Consider the following 21,085-nt stretch of genomic DNA (forward strand, 5'->3'; position numbering starts at 1 on the left):
AATTTACTCATCAACACAACCTGGTCCTTTAGTAACAGAGCCAGCCTTAGGGTTCATTTCATATTTTGGACAAGGTGAAAAAATGACCTACTATGCTATTTTCTTGGGTATTGGGTTTGAATTTTGTACCATGGTGTTTAGTGTTTTTAGCATTTGAAATCCAAATGCTTCACATTTTGTTTTGGGATTATTTTGAGAATGAGTTTAATTTATATTCCTTCTGTTGGCCAACTTTCCAGTCAAATGGCCAAAAAAAAAAAAAAGTTCTGTAAAAGTAATGGGAAAGGGGGGACTTTAAAAGAGTCTTTATGTAAAGAGATACCATAAAAGGTAATTTATTTCAAGGTCCATTCTTCCATACTTCATAATTTTAGGGTAATCCTCATTCATATTACTCTAGTTACAAATAAACTGAGTACAAAATTAAACTGTTAGCATATGAATCTGCTAAAAGTAATCTTTTTTACATTTCTCTACAGGTTTAATCTTAGATGTATATACTAAATGCATACATTCTTATAAAATAATACATATTTTTAAGTAACAAATAGGGACAAACTTTATATCAATGGCCTGCTTTTACTATAATTGTGGAAAACATTTAACCCACCAGCAGATGAAATAGTTCTACCTTTTTAAAAAAGATTAATAATTTGGATAGTAGAGAATATAAGATTATATATTATGATTAGAGGTGAAAAAATAGTTTTCCTTCTTGTAGAATGTATTAAAATTTCCTGCTTTATATTTCTTTATTTTTCTTTCTTATATTTCTTTAGACAGGACAGTTATTTCTCCCCAAATTATTGCCTTTTGGGGGGATAGGGAGGAAGAGTTGTCTATTGATGGTCCAAAAGAAGTGGCTTCATAATTGTAGTCAAGACAGAAATGGTATATTTAATAGTTCTTATATCTCATTAATGCCATCTTCTGAGATGTTGATGAAGCAGAGAGATCATTTTCTAAGTCCAAAATTTCAAAACTGTATAGAGATAATCAGAATGTCATAACAAATGGCAAGTAGATGAGTGCATTCATTTTCTGATATCCAGTAATATACCAATTAAAACCCAGACTTCATCTAATGAGCACAGCACAATGACCAAAGCTGAGTGTTAGTCATTGTCATAGATACAACCTGAAAGAAAAAAAACACATTTAATATAGTTATGTAAAGCATATACTTTTTAAGCATTCCAAAGTTGGAAATGTGAGTGAGTATATACTCTTCTGATATCAGGATAAAAGAATTAGAACTGGATCACTTTGGGACAAATTAGTTAAATAGAAGGCAATATATTCAACTCTCATTGTTTAGTGTACAATTCTAGCAAAGGATCTGATTTATTCTTTTTTGAAATGAAACCCAGGACTATTTTATTTCATGTGGCATTTAATTAAATGTACTTAGGGGTAGTACCTTCTTAATGAGGCTGAAAATATTGAATATCAGCAAGAAACACAAACATAAAGGGTGATGAAAAGGCAAGATAAATTAACACTATACCTCATTTCAGTTAAGATTAATTTTTAGATCATAATTTAGAAATAATCTTATATGAAGCTTAGAGAATATGCATCAATACTATAGGTTACAAAATAAGTACCAATTGACTAGCTTAGTACACATATTTATGTGCATAAAAGAAAAAATCTTAAGATTCATGGTACAATGAAAAATCCAGCAACTATTTTTATACTAATGCTTTCAAACAACATAAATTGTTTTATTTATTATTATTTTATTATTCATTATTATTTTTTATTATCTCTAGTCCTGTGCGGAAATGGTTTTTTCTTTCCGCTATACCAGGGCATTTACATTAATTGATTTTCTTATGTTGAAGCAGGGCATTTACCTTTCCTAACATTTTCAAGTGATTCAAATGCCGATCAGCTTTGGAAGACTCCAATTAATCTAAGCTATTTTTAATATTTGTTATTAAAAACTGTTACTACTCTCTGTGGTGGGTGCCATAGGAGACTTACCATCAGCAATATCATCATAGATCTCTCCATCACTGTAAATGTAGAAAATGACATATTTTAAAGAAAATAGCTTTTTAAAATTAAAGCAATATATAGAAGAAAAGAATGATAATATTCTTTTACATAACACAAGGTATAAAGAATGAAGTGAAAGAAATTTCATATTTTTCTGCATCTCTTCTTTCATTGGTTCCAATGAACCCCTGATTGCACTCTTTTAAAAACCCCACAGTTTGTTCAGTATTACATATGTAGAATAATTGAAACATACCGCAAGAGCATAATAGTGCCTTACTCATCTTTAGATCCTAGCATGAACCAGCACGTGGGTTGCTGTACCAGGTAAGATGTACTTATTGAAATGAGCTACTTGAAATCTTATTATGGTACAATACTCCATTAGGGGTTCTTAATACAAAACTATTATAATTCTTTATATCCTTTACTAGTAGCTTTATACCTTCACTTGAATGTCAAATGATGAATAAAATCCAATAATATTTGGTATTGGAAAGGCTGAATCATTTTCATGTTTCTAATTATAATTTTATAAATATTAATTATAAAATTAGTAGCCAAGATATGACTCTCATGGTGATTTTTTTATGTTAAATAATTCCAAAAATATTATTTATGATTATAGGCAGCATTCATGAGAGTAGTGTTGGCTACTTTTACATATTTTAGGTTTTGCCTGGCACTGCGTCTCTGTGACATATTCTATTCAACAAACATCCGAGGTCCTCCTACATACCAGCAGACACAAATATGAATAAGACACAGGCTTTGATTTCAAGCAGCTTATAATCTAATGGGGGAGAGAGTGATATAGAAGTAATTAAGATAAAAACTACTTCAAAGTTCAGAAACCTGAAGTGGCTTTGTTGCTTAGATCAGATACACTTTTGATTTTTGTGTGATCACTGTGCTTTTATTGTGGAGCCAGAAGCTGGCTCTTCAAATTGATGCCAGCTATGCCAGATGCTGTGCGCTCACTATGTCTTGTGTTTTGCTGCTATTTATGAGATTTGGTGAGTCTTTGGCTAATGGAAATCTGATATAAAAGTAAAGAGCACAGATTTTCCCATCATTTACTTGAAAAACATTGTGTCCTCTTTAATAGGTGGTGATACAATGGTAACTTAGAGAGTAGACTTTCTAAATGGTATCTTAATCATCCAGTAATAATCAGTGATAAAGATGTCCTATTATTTGCCACACATACTTTCCTTGAAATTTGTGTCTTTCCTAGAACAAAACCCATTGAAAAGTCCCATTCAGCTTTTAGGGAAACAAAGGTGTTATGATGATGGTTACTTTTTTAATTCACTACTATTTTGCTGACAGAGCACTTAAAAACATTGACCTGTCTTTTTAATGACTGGTGTCAGGTTGTCTATGAACATAGTTTGTGAATCATGCTTGATGTTTTCATTATACTGTATTATGTCAATCTTATTTATTGGCATGTGAACTAACCTGATGATGGAGCTCATTTCTGGCGCTAATTACCTGGAAAAGAATCTTAAAATGTTTTGGGCGGACTCCAGTGTCACTGGTACAGACTGCTTAACAGTCTGATCTATGACAGACAGAATGCCTCATTCATAAGAGTAGAAGAATCATTGACTATTATCTTTTTCTGACCTCCTACCAAAAAAACAACATAATACTCTACTGTGCCTGGTGTGAGTGGAAAACAGCCCTCAATGGGCCAAATTATAAATTAACAGAAGAGATTAGCACCTAGTGTGTAGATACTAATTGGCCCCTGATGAATTCAATTCAACCAAACTGCAATCATCAGCAAGTGAAACGCAGAGTATTAATGAAAATGTTAGTTTGATCTATCTATAGTGTTTATTGAGTGGAGAACCCAGTGAATATACAAAACTATAAACAATATAATCATTAATGCAAATACTGACATTAATATGGCATATGATATTAAAACTTATTTATGACAGCTCAATAAGTTATGTTATTTAAACTATATCAGGAATCTTTCTTAAAGAAAAGCACAAAATTCTTTTAGTAAGTATAATATTAGAAGAAAATTAGAAGACAAATGCTTACTTGTCCACCAAATAACTCCGAAGGACATAACCGTCTGTGAAGAAAAAAAGGAAATTTTATTAACAATACAGGATTGAAAATTCTTTAATATTTCTTTTAAGAAATTGAAATATGAAGATATTAAATCTGTCTCCAAATATCACCATTTTTCTTATTTTTATCGATTTCGCTTTCCTTCCTCTCTTCTTTGAATCTCCGTGATTTTTATCTCTTCAACATGTCTCTTTTTACCTCCATATGAAGTATTTTTAGTCCCCTTACAAAAAAAAACCTTTATTTTCTTCTCTAAACTACTGCAGGTAACAAAACAAGGTGTTCAAAATTTTTAATCTGTTTCTTCAAGGTACTTGAACCAATCTTAAGAAGAATTTAGAGTGTGTAGTTTCTCTCATTGAAAAGGTAGTTGATAGGTATTTAAAATGCTATTAGAACAAAGACTTGTGCTTTGAAATTTCATTATATTGCACAGACTCAGAACTGCATTCAACTCTCCTTTCTGATGCCAGAGTGCTAATGGCTACGTGGGGGTGCATGCTTTCTAAACAATGTTTGAATTTTTGCCTTTCATGGGATAAAAGCATTATGAAAGAAAACAAACTAGGAATTCTAGAAATTGCCTGGTTATGCAGGGAATCCTAGATTTATGCTGAGTATCTTCTATTTGTCCTGCATTGTGCCAAATAATCTTAAGAAAATCATAGACTATATTTCTTGAAAATATGTCTGCTGACATCTAATTAATATTACCAATATTTGAAATTGTTAGTTTTGTGTTAGTGCCTAAAATTCATTGTGTGTTTGAGATTATTATTATTTATTGTGTTAATGTAAATTCTAAATAATTTCTTTCACTGAATCAGTCTTTTGGTCTAGGTCCACTTTAGATCTAGTTTTGGTTCTAAATTAGAGTAACTGTGTCAAAAATTATATATACACGCGGATACATACAGGCAGCCCATAAGCAAAGATTAATAGAAGAGACAATAAACTTAATCATATTGATGTCAGATAGCTATTGATTAAACATGAAAAGGTTTTCTTTTTTTTAAGTCAGGATGATACAACAGAAATTGTAGATTAAAACTTATAAATATGAGCTTTCTCTTAAATATTCCATGGCACAAAAAACTCCACCAAAATATTTTATCCAGAAGTTCATCACTTTTCAATGAAAACTAGTTATAAGCATAATATTTAAAAAGGAAATAATTAGTTATCTTAGAATTCCTGTCATGAGGAAGTAATGAAGCATGTGTGAAATGATAAAAGCATAATAAAAGTAATATTTTACTCAGAGTAAGAGTAATTAGACCATGTTACACCTTCCTTTTTATTTCAATTAAAGCAAGGGTAGCAAAAATTAAGGTAAGAACATGAAAAAACTTAATATCCATCATCCTTGTCTTTGATATCAGTATTCATTTCATTCATTTCATGTTCACAGATGGTCTTCTTAAATTAAGTATAATCATAATTTAACATAATTTTTAAAGGGGAATAAGCTCATCTCTAACAAATTTAATTCTACATGTATCTTTAGAAAGAAAAAAATCTCTGAAGTTAACAAGCTTTAGAACAAACTGCGGATTTTGTGTCAAGTTCATTAAAATTGAAATCTGTCTTTACTTGTATCTGTGTTTGGACCAAAATAAAACTTAGACAGTTTTTTGTGGGAATCATTGTTACATTTTTTCTCCATCAATCAAATTTGTTGGTTCTGTTTTCATTTTGGATTCCCTTTTAAAGTGAATTGAAAAATAAAATGATATAATGCTAAATGTTCCCATACTATATTCATACTTATGTAAATAATTAAAAACAAATGATATATATGAACTGAAACCTTTAACAAGGAAGTTAATCTTGTTAACTTGTGAGTTTTAGGCCTTGGCAAAGCCTTTGAACTAAGATGAGAGTATAGAAAATTAAAGAAATGTATATGAAATTATAGAATGTTGCCAGAGATGGGAATTAATCTACCATCAAATGTATTTCTATTTTAAACAAAATCTTTAGAAGATTAAAAGAAATATGGTCCAAAACATGGAACTTCTGGTAAATATGGCAGAGTAGGGAGTTCCAGGACTCAGTCCTTCCACCAAAACCCTATTAAACAGGAAGGAACTATCTGAAACAACCATTTTGAAACTCTGGAAGTCAGAAGAACACTGTGTAGCATCCATGAAGAGTAGGAGGTAAAGACTGATAAACTACAGTATAAAACACTAAATTGCTGACTCTGCATGGTGGCTACCAGCATCTGTCACCACTCTCTTGGCAAATCACTGCAGGGTCCAGTCCTTGGTTAGCTTGCTGGTTACAGAAAGGACATAAAAATCCTATTCCTCAAGAACACGGGTGGGAATGACTGACCACTGAACATGGCTTTTGATTAGTGAATTCCAATAACTGGGTCTGGACTCTGAGGGTAGCTATGGTTTCAACCTGCCCCAACAAAGGCAGCTATAACCTTTGTTTCAACTTTCCATGAACAGGGGTGGAAGCAATGGAGATTGAAAGATACACTGCTTTATCTAGAGGTTGGCAGCAGGATAATCTGGAAGCCTCCTGTGAGTTACCCTCCAGCTCATTGTCTGGCCCACCAAAAACATGCACCAGTTGAAGCTTGCTGCATACGAAGGCATCTCTGTGGTTTACAAGGTGAAGGGACAGGAGGACTCTGAAACCACTACAGCAAGCTTCGGGAGAAATGTACCATGAAGGGAGGGAAGTCCAAGTAAGCATCATGCAGGTTGCAGGAAAGTGACTCTGAGAGACCAAAAAGGGAAGGGCTAACAAATAAACACAAAAATTCAAGGCTGTAAAGTTTTGGGAAATACCCATCTGAATAAGAGGAAACAAACTGAGCTCCAGCTGCAAAGAGCAGACCATTGCAGTCTTGATGGGAAAGACCATGTAATCTCGCTCTGTGGAACCTAATATTTTTGTGTATTAATTACTAAGTTGACAAAATGTGATGTGTAAAGTTTCTGAATTGTAAGTTGTAAAGCAGTAAATGAAATTGCAGCAAAGAAATAAAATATAGTGCTTCTGGAAGTGAGAGACCAAAAAGGTATAAGACTTACAAATGAAAAATAGCAAAATGATGAAGAAATTCTCATATTATTGGCAGTGATTTTAAATGTAAATGGGTTAAACTGTCCAGTCAAAAGGCAAAGATTGGCAGGACAGATGAAAAAGCATGACCCAATTATATGCTGTCTGCAAGAGACTCACCTCAAGGTCAAAGATAAAGTAGCTGGATGGCAAAAGGATGGGAAAAAATATACCATGCAAGTAGCAACCAAAAGAGAGTTGGAGTGGTTATACTAATATCAGATAAAATAGACTATAAGTAAAAAAAACAGTTACAAGGGACAAAGATTGTCATTATATACTGATAAAAGGGGCAACTCAACAGGAAGATGTAACAATTTTACATATATATATGTAAAATATATATATATATACACACCTAACAGCAGAGCCCCAAAATATATGAAACAAATCCTGACAGATTTGAAGGGAGAAATTGACAATTCTACATTAATAGAATTAGTAGAATTAGTAGGAGAATTTAACACACCCATTCTCAAGAATGGATAGAAAATCTAGCCAGGAGATTAACAAGTAGGTACAGAACTTGACGGATACACTGAACCAACACGACCAAACAGACATATGTAGAACATTGCTCCAATGAAAACAGAAAACACATTCTTCTTGAATGCACATAGAATCATTCTCCAATTTAGACCACATTTTGGGTCATAAAACAAGTCTCAATAAATTTTAAAATGTTGAAATTATACAAAGCATATTCTTTGACAACAAGGGAATGAAGCTAGATGTCAAGAACATATGGAGACATGGAAAATTCACAAATATGTGGAAATCAAACAACACATTCTTAAATAACCAATGGGCTAAAGTGAGAATTAGAGGTAAAATTAGGAAATATCTTGAGGCAAATGAAAATGAAAATACAAGGTACCAAAATTATTGGATATAGCAAAGGCAATGCTAAGAGGGAAATTTATGGCTCTAATTGCTTACATTAATAAGCAAGAAAAATTACAAATCAGAGACCTAACCTAAAAGCTGGAAGAAATAGAAAAAGAAGAGCAACCTAAATCCAAATCAAGAAGGAAGGAAGGAAATAACAAAGACTAGAGTGAAAATAAATGAAATAGAAAACAAAATAAAAAAACAATAGAGAGAGTCAACAGAACCAAAAGTTGGCTTCTTGAAAAGATCAATAAAATTGACAAAACTTTAGCTAGACTGACAAGGAACAAAAGAGAGGATGCAAGTGATGAAAATCAGAAACAAAAAGGGGGATATTCCTACTGACCCTGCTGAAAGAAAAAGAACTATAAGAGTATACTGCAAATGACTGTATGCAGTAAGCTAGACATTCTAGAGGAAATGGAAAATTCTTAGATACATACAACTTACCTATACTGACTCAGTACCTAGTCTATAAGAACTCAACAAAACAATTACTAGTAAAGAAATTGAATCAATAATAAAAAACCTCCCAACAAAGAAAAGCCCAGGACCAGATAGCTTCACAGGGAAATTCTACCAAACATTCAAGGAGACTTAACTCCAGTTCTTCTCAAACTCTTCCAAAAAATTGAGAAGGAAGCAACACTCCCTAACTTATTCTATAAGGCCAACATTACCCTCATACCAATGCTGGATAAAGATATTACCAGGAAAGAAAACTATAGGTCAATGTCTCTTATGAATACAGACGCATAAATCTTCAACAAAATACTAGCAAATTAAATCCAACAGCATATTGAAAGAATCACACACTATACTCATGTGCAATTTATCCCTGATTTGCAAGGTTACATCAACATAAAAAAATCAATTAATGTAGTTGTCACACTAACAGAATGAAAGAAAGAAATCAAATGATCATTTCAATTGATGCAGAAAAGGAATTTGACAAAATGCAGCAACACTTTTTTGATAAAAACACTTAGAACACTAGGAGTAGAAGGAAACTTCCTCCACATGATAAAAGGCATATATGAAATGCTGGCAGCTAAAATCTTACCTAATGTCAAAAAACTGAAAGCTTTCCCTCCAAGATCAAGATAAAGACAAAGATGCCCACTGTCACCACTGCTATTCAGCAATAGGCAAGAAAAAGCAATAAAAGGTACACAAATTGGAAAGGAAGAAGTAAAACTATCCTTATTTGCAGATGATAAGATTATACATACAAAAAAAATCTGGAAAAATCCACAACAAAACCCCTCGAGCTAATAAATGAATTCAGCATAGCGTCAGGGTACAAGATCAACACCCCAAAATCTGTAATGTTTCTATATATAAGCAGTGAACAATTGGAATGAGAAATGAAGAAAAAATTCATTCACAACAGCATCTAAAAGAATTATATATCTAGGAAAAAATCTAACTAGGGATGTAAAGGACTTGTACACAGAGAACAATAGAACATTGGTACAAGAAACTGAAGACCTAAATAAACGGAAGGGCATTTTGTGTTCCTGGAATGGGAGATTAAATATCATTAAGGTATCAATACTACACAAGGCAATTCATGGATTCAATACAATCCCAATTAAAATTCCAACAACCATCCTTGCAGAAATGGAAAAGCCAATCATCAAATTTACATGGAAGGGTAAAGGGCCACAAATAGTTAAAGCCATCTTGAAAATGAAGAATGAAGTTGGATGACTCATACTTTCTGATTTCAAAACTTAATACAAAGCCATGGTAATCAAAAAAGCATGTAATTGGCACAAGGACAGACATAAAGATCAATGGAATAGAATTTAGAGCTTAGAAATCAACCCTTATGTTTATGGTCAATTGACTTTTGACAATGCAGCAAAGAATACTCAATTTGGAAAGAATATTCTCTTCAACAAATTGTGTTGGGGAAACTGGATCACCATTTGCAAAAAGGAGTAAAAAAAGAAGGAGGACTATTATTTTATACCATATACAAAAATGAACTCAAAAATGGGTCAAAGACCATAATACTATAGTTAGAATTATTAAACTCCTAGAAATAAAATATAGGGAAACAATTTTAGAACCTTGTGTTAAGCAATCATCATTACTTAGACTTTATACCCAAAGCACACCCCCCAAAAAGAAAAATAAAATAGATAAATAGAACCTACAAAAATTAAACACTTTTGTTCCTTCAAGGACTTCATCATTAAAGTAAAATGACAACTTACACGATGGGAGAAGATATTTGGAAACCACATATCTAATAAAGGATTAATATACAGAATATATAAAAAAAACTTCAACTTAACAAAAAGACAATCCAATTAAGAAATGGACAAAAAAATGGGCTTTGAACAGACATCTCTCCAAAGAAGATACACAAATGGCCAAAAGCACATCAAAAGAAGCTCAAATCTTTAGCCATCAGGGAAATGCAAGTTAAAACCACAATGATACTGATTATCTATGTTAATGTTTTGTTTGTTAAATTTTTAAATTAATTTTTTAAATTAATAAATAAATTTTTTTAAAAAAATTTAAAAACCACAATGAGGTGCCATTTCATACCCATTAGAATGGTTGCTATAAAAAAAGGGATGGGGGATAAGTTTGGAAAGGATGTAGAGAAATAGGGACACTCATTCATTGCTGTTAGAAATATAAAATGGTGCAGACACTGTAGAAAATAGTTTGGCAGTTCCTTAGAAAGTTGAGTGTAGAATTATCATATGATCTGGCAATCCCAGTACTGGCTATATAAAAGAATGAAAGCAGGGACTTGAACAGATATTTGTACACTGATATTCACATCAGCATTATTCACAAGCCCAAAAGATGAAGATGGAAGCAACCAAAGTGTCTGTCAACCAACGAATGGATAAATAAAATTGGTACTTATTTACAATGGACTACTATTCGGCAGTAAAAAGAAATGAAGTCCTGATACAGGCAACAACATGGATGAAACTTGAAGACATCATGTTGAGTGAAATAAGCCAGATACGAAAAGACAAATATTGTATGAGCTCAGTAATTTGAAACTATTAGAATAAGCAAATTTATAGAGACATAATCTAGAATATAAGTAACTAGAGGACAGGGTAGGGATAGGGAATGTGAAGAGGCTTCAAATATATAGGGTTTCTATTTGGAATGATGGGAAAATTTTGGTAATGGATGGTGGGGATGGTAGTCCAAAACTGTGAATACAGTTATCACTGAAATATATATCTAAATAAGATTAAAAGGGTAATGTTAGATTGCATATATGGGAACAGAATAAAAATTTTAAAAATCCATGGAACTACACTACAAATAGTGAACCATAAGTTACACCATGCACTTTAATTAATTCTACAATTATAAAAATGTGCTATCATCAATTGTAACAAATGTTCCACACCAATGCAAGGTGTCGGTGATGAAGTGGTATATAGGAATTCTGTATTTTATGCATGATTGCTCTGTAAACCTATGACTTTGTTAATAAAGAAAGAGTAAAAAAAATTAAAAATACAATTAAAAAAAGAAAAAAGAAAATATAATCACCATTTTTTGGAAATTTGCTCTACTTTTTTTTCTTTTTGCTTTTTGCATTTTCGTTTTTTGGGTAATCTAGTTTTTAAACTCAATTATGCTAAAAATTTGTGACCTCGATAAAACACTATATATAATTGCCCTAAAACAGTCTTTTACTTGATCAAAGTTAATAATTCATGATGTACAGCTTAGCTATCTCAAGTTCACACAATTATAAAAAGTCTGTTCTATTAAATTCTCAAATCCTTGCTCCATTCTCTGCAATTCTTGCCTGTAAGAGTTCTAAAGAACAGCTTTTTTCTTTTGTTGAACACTGTGAGTTATTTTTTTCTTTTTTGCGTGTGTGTGTGTTACATAAATATCAGTGATTGTGAATGCTATTTAAATAATATGTATCAAGGAGAAGGAGTGTGGGATGTTACTATGCTGCTCTCTTTTAACTCACTGAAATGATGTGATAATTTGGGGCTCATTAGCTATAAATTGCAATTATATAAAATTTACTCTGTTAGTACTGTACAAGTTTTGTTGTCTTTTCAGAAGCTCTGCTAAATCTCATTCTATGAAATGTGCGATGCACAATAGCGTCAAAATAAGTGACTTATGAATTTTTATATTATCTGTGTAGCATAGTTCCTAGAAATAATTTTTGCAACAGGCGAATGCTCCCTTTGCTTACATCCATCATAAAGAATGTTCATGAAAAATGCAAACAAATGAAACAAACAAAAGCTCATCAGAGTTCTGTTCTATGTAAATGGTTGCCATCTTTAGTTAGCTCTACAATATTGTGGGTGCCAGCACAGACAGTATAAAATTATTATTTGGAAACCTCACATTCATGGAGCAGAACACAGTGGCTTGAAACAAATGTTCTGACATATGTGGTAGGGTAGAGCTAGTTAAGAATGTTAGCTTCCAACCCCCCATATGTGTCTGTTAATTTCTTCCCAAAATGTTTGCTAAAGTGCAGATGTGTTTCAAGACTACTGACTCATATTTCAGAAGGGTACTGTAGATGTAAAATCACCAACAAAATAAAGAAAGTTCTTGGAAAAATAAAAATTTTCTTTGTTCTATTATTTTCATTTTTTTTACTTAATAAAAAATGCCAACATATAATTTCCTCATTATTGTACTTGTTGTGAGCAAATCCAGAAATAAAGTTAAATTTACTCAATTTGGTCTAATGCATTTAAAAACAGTAAATTTTACTTAGGCAAGTGGGATAATATTCAAGTTCAAGCGAAAATGTCCACAATACAATAGAAAGGAAAAACCAAAATGCAGTGTATAAGACTGGATTTGAATTATTACCCTAATTTTATAAGAAGTTTCTCCCCCCATTTCTTCTTCCTCTGTAATTATTTCTGGGGCTTTAAATATGAATGACTGTTAGATTTCTAAGTGTTTGAAATTTTCCTCAGTTGTCATTTTACAAATGAAAAAAAAATTAGTTAAGCAAATAAATGATCGATTGGGTTTCGGAAAATCTAAAAGCAACTTTAAAGTCTCTCTCTTTGATGCCCCAGAGGAAGTGTGGAGAATTTTGGCTTCATTCCACACTCTATAGAAAATTTTTTCCCAGTTACAAGAGATGGAAAAACTCTCAGTTTATGAGACAGTTGTGGAATATGCAGAAAAATTAGTGAGAAATTCTAAACATTTGGGGATGTGCCATAATTACATATTTAAGATCCCCATGCCTACATGGTATGTACTTTCAGAAGTCAGTGGGTGAGATTTGATCAAATGTGATATTGTCTGTGAAAGTGGCTTGTCCCCCACTTCACAATGGTAAGAGGTTCTTTTTTATTTTTTTTGTATGGGCAGGCACCAGGAAGCGAACCTGGGTCTCCAGCATGGCAGATGAGAACTCTACTTGCTGAGCCCCCATGGCCCGCCCAGGAGATTCTTGTTAATGCTTTAGTCTTTCATTTTTATCATCACCAGTCTTAGGTTTAAGTAAGCTGTATTTTCTATTCTTTGGCGAATTAGAGAAGAATGGAGGGTGAGAAACACGTTACAGTCACCTTGATGTTGGATTGCAAATGTCTTTGTGGCTAATCAGAAGATGCAGAAATAGGAACTGAAGGATTTAGAGGGTCTCCAATGATACATAAGAAGATAACCACATTACTGCGGCTAGGATTGAAAACTTCTGTTTTCCACCCAGTTAAATTAACCATTAGAATTCTTCCTGTGAGTTTATACATGCCAGACTTCCATCTGGTTGTCCAGTCAATTTCCAAATTGTCAAATTCAATTTAGTAAACTACATCCAAGGTGCCAGGTACCATACAATGTTCTGGGAATACAAATTTGAGATTATTTCATTGAAGCTACTCTCAAGCTCAGAATCTAATAAGAGTAATAGGTTGGTAGAACAATAAGGACAATTATAGCGATATAGTTTGGTGGAGTCACAGAGAGATTAATTGTGATGGGAAGGCCAGCCAGACCAGAGACTGGGGGCGCTTCCAATTTTAGATGATAGTTGAATTGCTATTAATAGATAATCATGTAAATTGGGTAAATGGAAGCACTAATGGTCAATGAGAGGGAAGGGTAAGGTGTGTGGTAGGTATGAGTTTTTTCTTTTTTCTTATTTCTTTTACTGGAATGATACAAATGTTCTAAAAATGATTGTGCTGGTTTGGCAGGATGTATGTCCCCTAGAAAAACCATGTTTTAATCTAAATCCCATTTCATAAGGGCAGAATAATCCCTATTCAATACTGCATGTTTGAAACTGCAACCAGATCATCTCCCTGGAGATGTGATTTAATCAAGAGTGGTTGTTAAGCTAGATTGGGTGACGACATGTCTCCACTCATCTGGGTGGGTCTTGATAAGTTTCTGGAGTCTGATAAAAGAGGAAACATTTTAGAGAAAAAGTGATTCAGAGAGAGTAGAGCAGAACAACAGCCACAGGAAGTAGAGTCCCTTGGAGATAAAGAAGGAAAATGTCTTCTGGGGAGCTTCATGAAACAGGAAGCCAGGAGAAGAAGCTAGCAGATGATGCCATGTTTGCCATGTGTCCTTCCAGATGAAAGAGAAACTCTGACTGTGTTCACCATGTGCCTTCTCACTTGAAAGGGAAACCCTGAACTTCATCGGCCTTCTTGAACCAAGGTATCTTTCCCTGGATGCCTTTGATTGGACATTTCTATAGACTTGTAATTGGAACATATTCTTCGCCTTAGAATTGTAAACTAGTAACTTATTAAATTCCCCTCTTTAAAAGCCATTCCGTTTCTGGTAAACTGCATTCTGGCAGCTAGCAACCTAGAATAATGATCATGGTGATGAATACACAACTATGTGATGATATTGTTAGCCATTGATTGTACACCATGCATAGAATGTATGTGCGTGAAGATTTTTCAATTAAAAAAATATACAATTATGGGTATTCCAAGTCAAATAAAATAGAATAAGAGGGTAAAATAGCATAATCTGTTCAGGGAATGATAAATAAGTAGTTTGTATTTCTGGAGTGTTGGCTGCAGATGGGGAAATGGCAATCAATGAAGATGGGGCTGGATCATAAAGGATTTATATGTTTAAAGACTTTCTGAGATTTTAAAAATAATATTTGGGTAACAGTATGTTGGGTGGATTGGCTGAAGGTAAGGGTAAAGACAGACATATTTTTGGGGAAGACACCATTGCCTGACTTATCACCCCTCCCTGACCTTACCTTAATCATAGCCTGGGTCTGGGAACATTCCCTCATTCAGAGGCTGGGCAGTAAACTCATGCTTAGCCCAGGTCCTTCTTTTGTATAGGATGCTCCTCTCCTGTCCTGGTGAACGATGAACTTTTTTATGCTGTTTAAGAATGTGTGTCATGGATAGGAGCCTGGGACTAGAAAGTAAGCCAGGCAGAGTTCTTTGAACACGCTACCCTCACCAGCACAGCCCTGTGACCAGCAACTGACCCCATGCACCTGAATCCTGTTACCCGCTCCCATTCCCCTTGCTCCAAGCATCCCCAACCCCCTGCCCATAATGTTGCACTGCCTCCCCTGTGCAACAGCATCCCCCCCACCAAGCTTTCTGCATCAGTTTATGGCACTCCTAGACCCATGCATGAGCCCCCAGTCACGACTTTCAGCTCTGGGAACTCCAATTTATGGCAGTATTAGAACCGCACATGCCCACAGCCCTCAATCACATTTCCCAGCTCTGAGAAAGTGCTGACCTGCACAGTTGGGTCACAACTGCCCCCAACAAATGAAGGCATAATACTGACCTGCTGCCACAGCTCTACGTATGCACACAAAGGTCCCAATGCCCTAGACCAGTACACACCAGGGCTACGTCCCCCAAACCTGTGCACCTGCACAGTTACATCATCCCTGGCCACCAGGCACCCCATTCACAAGCACCAGCATAGCATCTCTCATCCATCCCACAAACACAAGGCCTTGGACTACTGAAAGAAATCAACTCCCGAAGTAAATCAATCAAGATATTTACATGTGGCGAAAAGAACAGAAGATCACTAAGCATATCACAATGCAGACAGATATAGTCCAGCCTAATGACCAAATTAAAACACCAGAGGAGACACAGACATTGGAGCAACTAATTGAAGATGTTCATATAACTCTACTTAAAATAAATGGGATGGCAAATGACATAAAGGAGATCAAGAAAGTAGAAGACCATAAAGAGGAATTTGAAAGAATAAATAGAAAAATAGTGGAAATCACAGAGAACAAAGACTCTGTTGAACATACTAGGGGCACACAACACCAGATTTGAAGAGACAGAAGAAAGAATAAGCAATATAGAGGACAGGATAACTAACTTTGAAGACTCAAAACAACAAATGGCAAAAAAGATGGAAAAATTTGAATTGGATCTCATGGAAATGATAGACAAAACAAAGTGCACAAATATAAGAATCATTGGTGTCCCAGAAGGAGAAAAGAGGAGTAAAGGGCTACGAAGGGTAGTTGAGGACATAATGGGGAAAAATTTCCCAACCCTTATAAAGGATGTGAATATATAAGTCAAGGAAGCCCAATGAACTCCAAACAGAATAAATCCAAATAGGCCTTCCCCAAGGTACACAGTAATCAGTCTGTCAGATATTGAAGAGAAGCAGAAAATTCTGAAAGCAGCAAGAGAAAAACAATCTACTGCATACAATGGAAACCACATAAGACTGAGTTCAGACTACTCAGCTAGCACCATGGAGGTGAGAAGGCAGTGGTATGATTTATTTACGATTCTGAAAGAGAAAGACTTCCAGCCAAGAATTCTGTACCCAGTCAAATTGTCCTTTAAAACTGAAGGAGAGATTAAAGTTTTCACAGACAAACAAGTCCTGAAAGAATTTGTCAACAAGAGACCAGCCTTACAAGAAATACAAAAAGGAGTTCTGCTGGTTGAAAAAAAAAGGAGAGGGAAGTCTGAAGGAGGGCACAGAATTGAAGAGTACCAGGAAGGGTAATTTAAAGGATAAAAAGAACAAGAGGAAAAAGAATACATAGATCTGCAAATAAAATCAGGAAGATACGATGGTGGATGCAAGAAATGCCTTTTCAGTAATAACTTTGAATATTAATGGGCTCAACTTACCAATTACAAATAGATTTTTGTAATTGTTTACAATTACAGAATATACAGGCAGAATGGATTAAGAAATAGAATGCAGCTATATGCTGCTTACAAGAGACTCATCTTAGATACAAGGATACAAATAGATTGAAAGTGAAAGGATGGAAAAAGATTTTCCATGCAGATCTTCTCCTATATTGCGACACAAATGAGGTGTGCGTAAACCATGGTCCTGGTTCTGCCATACAGAGGGTCCCACTGGCCATGGGAGACCAGTGCTCACTAGTATATTATACCAACCAGTGTTTGTGTGTGTTGAGTATTCCTTGGTGACTGCGATAACACAGGACGATGAAGGGGTCAGAAGTATTTGCCATCCTTCATGTAGCAGGCCTTCTTCACTGGGATTGGTAGGCGGTTCTCACTGACTCAACCATAGTATTTGGAAAGCTATTGCGATAACCTAGATGAGGCAGGGTTGAACCCAGCTTTGGTTTCCTGGCTGTTGAAACAAATAGCATGCAATGGGTTGGCTTTAAGAATGGGAATTTATTGGCTCACAGTTTTGAGTCTAGAAAAAGTGCAAATTCAAAGCATCATCCAAGTGATGCTTTCTCAGAAGCCTGTGGTGTTCTGCAGCTGACTGCTAGTGATCCTTGGTCTTTGGCTTTTCTGTCATTGGCAATGTACTTAGTGGCTTCTCCTTGCTTCTTCCCATGGCTTTCTGTGAGTGTGTGTCTGTCTGTCTGAACTTCATTCTGCTGGCATGGGATTCCTGTAATAGGATTAAGATCCAACCTGATTCAATTGGGCCACACCTTAACTGAAGCAACCTCATCTGAATTCACATTCACAGGAATGGGTTAAGTTTAAGTACATATTTTTCTGGGGCATATTGCTCCAAACAACCAAAACCTCATAGAGCAATCATCCCAAATCTCATAAAGGTATAAGAGGAATGGGTCAGAAATTAAGAATGTAGAAGATCAGGCGGTGTGATGTGGCTCAGTGGCAAAATTCTTGCCTACCATGCCAGAGACCCGGGTTTGATTCCAAGTGCCTGTCCATGTTAAAAAAGAAAAGAATGTATAATATCCAATCCAAAGATGAACAAATAGGAAGTTTGGAAAAATAAAAGTGAAATTTAGCAAGTATGATCATTGAACATTAAATGCTTGACCTGGAAGGCAATAGCAGATGCTTTTGGTACTCATTCCAAATACCCTCACCTTTCCCATTTCAGGGCCTGTGTATGTGTGTGTGTGTATAATAATGCATATATATTATTAGGGAAGTTGTGGGTTACAGAACAATCATGCATAAAATACAGGATTCCTATAGACCTCTATCAATATTTTGCAATGATGTGGAACATGTGTTATAATTGATAAAAGCACATTTTTATAGTTGTACTATTAACTATAGTCCATGGTTTAACTTAGGGTTCACTGTTTGTGCTATGCGGTTACACGGATTTTTAAAAAATTCTAATTCTGGTACCATATATACAACCTAAAGCTTTCCTTTTTAACCACATTCAAATATATAATTCAGTGCTGTTAATCACTGTTGTGTTTCCATAATCACCATCCATTACCAAAACATTTCCATCATCCCAGGTAGTCCACGATGCTTTCTGCATATGCCTCTTTTCTTGGGTATGAGTGTGGCCCTAGGAATTCTCCCATTTATACAGATACAGATGTCCCTTCTTTCCGAGGAAATAATTTCCTCATGTACCTAGGTACCTGCCATAAATCCTATAGGCAGCAATCCTTTGTCTCAGACAGCCAGTTGACTACTCTCTTATGGCATTTTGTAGGAGAGTTTGGAGAGCTGCCTTCTACATGTGGGGCAAGTTCTGGGATGATGAGTCCCCCAGGCCACCATTTGACAGATTGGGCCAGACACATGCTCCCAGAATGTACACAAGGATTACTCTGCTCCCTCCGGAACTGGGACCAGGGATCTGCATCAAGAGGGCAGGCCAACTCCACGCTCGTGAGTGGTAAGAGAGGGGCCAGTTAGGATATTACGAGGTCCTATCACTTTAAGTAGTCTTTTTCTTGATTCAGCCCTTGACTTGTTACTGCAGTCCTTTGTTTTATGGAGCTTTGAAAAAGATGTTTTTGCCAGTCCTTGCTGGTTGTTCAAAGCTTCTGTGGGGTGATGGAGATACGAAGCATCTTACTCTGCCATCTTGATTGGGGTGAGGCCAAGAGGTAACTTTTTTTGATAACAAGACTTTCTTGGCTGCCTTTCCCTCCCTATCTCAATTTTCCATTTGCCCATGGTATTTCCTGGAATCACCTCCCAAAATAAACAACTTGTACTCATATCCTTATCTCAGGATCTGCTTTCAGGGCAGCCAAACTAAGATAAAATCCAGTCCAAAGAAAGTCTTACAATAAAAGAACAACAGGCACATAAGTGGTATGGTTTCCATCTTTTTTGAGATGGACCTGAAAACTACCTAAGAATTGAATTGGTCATCAGTGAGCTTGGAAATCATAGAGTGCATTTTTATTTTACCAGTATAAGAAGATAAAATTTACATGGAGCTCCGGGTTGTAATCTACCAGAAGTTCATAAAATATTTCCATCTCTCATTTTTAAGAGATGATGAATTTGAAGAAGGCAGAAACCCTCCATATCCATCATAATACTTAGAATATTGATGTCCAAGTAGGAAATAGCAGAAAGTTGTGAAATTTTCCCTGATTAGAGGTATTGCTAATCTACATTCTTAAGGTCTAGAGATTACTTGGAAAGTAGGAACCTTTTCTCTGGGTTTCTGTTACTGGTGGTATACCTATTCCTGCCCATCTAAATCCATGCATACTTGCTGATGATGTCATTTACAACCTTGTTACTTAGTGTGCTTCATGGGCAAGCAGCATCAGTTACAAGGGAGTTTGGTAACAATGCAAATTTCAGACCTCATCTCAGACACACTGAATTAGAATTGGCATTTTTAACAAGATGCTCATGTAATGTGTTTATGCATTGCAGCTGGATTTGCTGCTAAGGACAGGTGTTTCAGGACAGCATGGCAAGATTTTCTTCCTCCATGACAAGGAGAAGACGAGTCTGAAGTTTCTCCAGTAGAGAGAGGGTCACATAACAAGCACTAGGACCATTCTCTATTGTGAAAAATGTGTAATGTGGAAAGTAGAGAAAATAAAACATATTTCAGGCGTATCAACTGAAGCAGCCACTATTAGCATGTTGGTGCAATTTCTTTTGGTTTACTATCTTTTATTTACTTAATTTTTAAATCTGTTTGTAAATCCTATCCCCATAAAATAAGCTTCATATTTCTCTTAATATTATGTCATAAGAATTTCCTCAAGTTACCATCATCAAAATGTTAAATTGGGTATATTTATTATAACTTATTTAGTGAAGTTTTTATTATTGAATCTGCTTCATATTTTGATGAATTTTAAATTATGTATAATTTTTCTAAATTTAGGGCTGTTCTTTAGGGTAGACCCCCCAAATGTAAATATGAAAGAGACTTTTTTTTGTCTCCTAAGCACTGTCTACCAATTATCTTCAGTGAGTTCCAAGCCTTAATACTACAGCGCCCCTGCCTTTTATCCTTTGTTCCCACATTCCATTTTCTCTTTTTAAAAGACAACCACTCTTCCCCATGGTAACTTTAGATCCATTTTCCCTACCCTTTAGTTACTGTGATTTATTCTTTAAACTTTGTTTTAGTTCCTGACCCTGAGTCACCTTCATTTCATTACAGTTCAACTCAACATCCATGCTTTCCATGTAGATTAACTAAGGTTGATATGGGACAGTCATATTGGCTATCCAGTTCTAAAGACAGGACAACATACAGACATTAAATGAAACAAATTTCCTATAAAAACTGACAAAAATATTTCCAT

General features: G+C 34.9%; 1 protein-coding gene across 8 annotated transcripts in view; it reads right to left on the bottom strand.

The window, feature by feature from the left end:
- Positions 1-457: 457 nt before the first annotated feature.
- The window catches only part of FYB1 (FYN binding protein 1), a 170,519-nt gene continuing 149,891 nt past the window's right edge, over positions 458-21,085 (bottom strand). For all 8 annotated transcript variants that reach the window (XM_077117036.1, XM_077117038.1, XM_077117045.1 and 5 more), the window contains 3 exons: positions 4,066-4,099; positions 1,990-2,021; positions 458-1,138 (listed from right to left, as the gene is read on the bottom strand). In XM_077117036.1, the coding sequence (XP_076973151.1) occupies positions 1,116-1,138; positions 1,990-2,021; positions 4,066-4,099 (89 nt within the window). In that variant the 3' untranslated portion in view covers positions 458-1,115. The remainder of the gene's footprint in view (positions 1,139-1,989; positions 2,022-4,065; positions 4,100-21,085) is intronic.

This window comes from Tamandua tetradactyla, chromosome 9, assembly GCF_023851605.1.
Source record: "Tamandua tetradactyla isolate mTamTet1 chromosome 9, mTamTet1.pri, whole genome shotgun sequence".
NCBI lineage: Eukaryota > Metazoa > Chordata > Mammalia > Pilosa > Myrmecophagidae > Tamandua > Tamandua tetradactyla.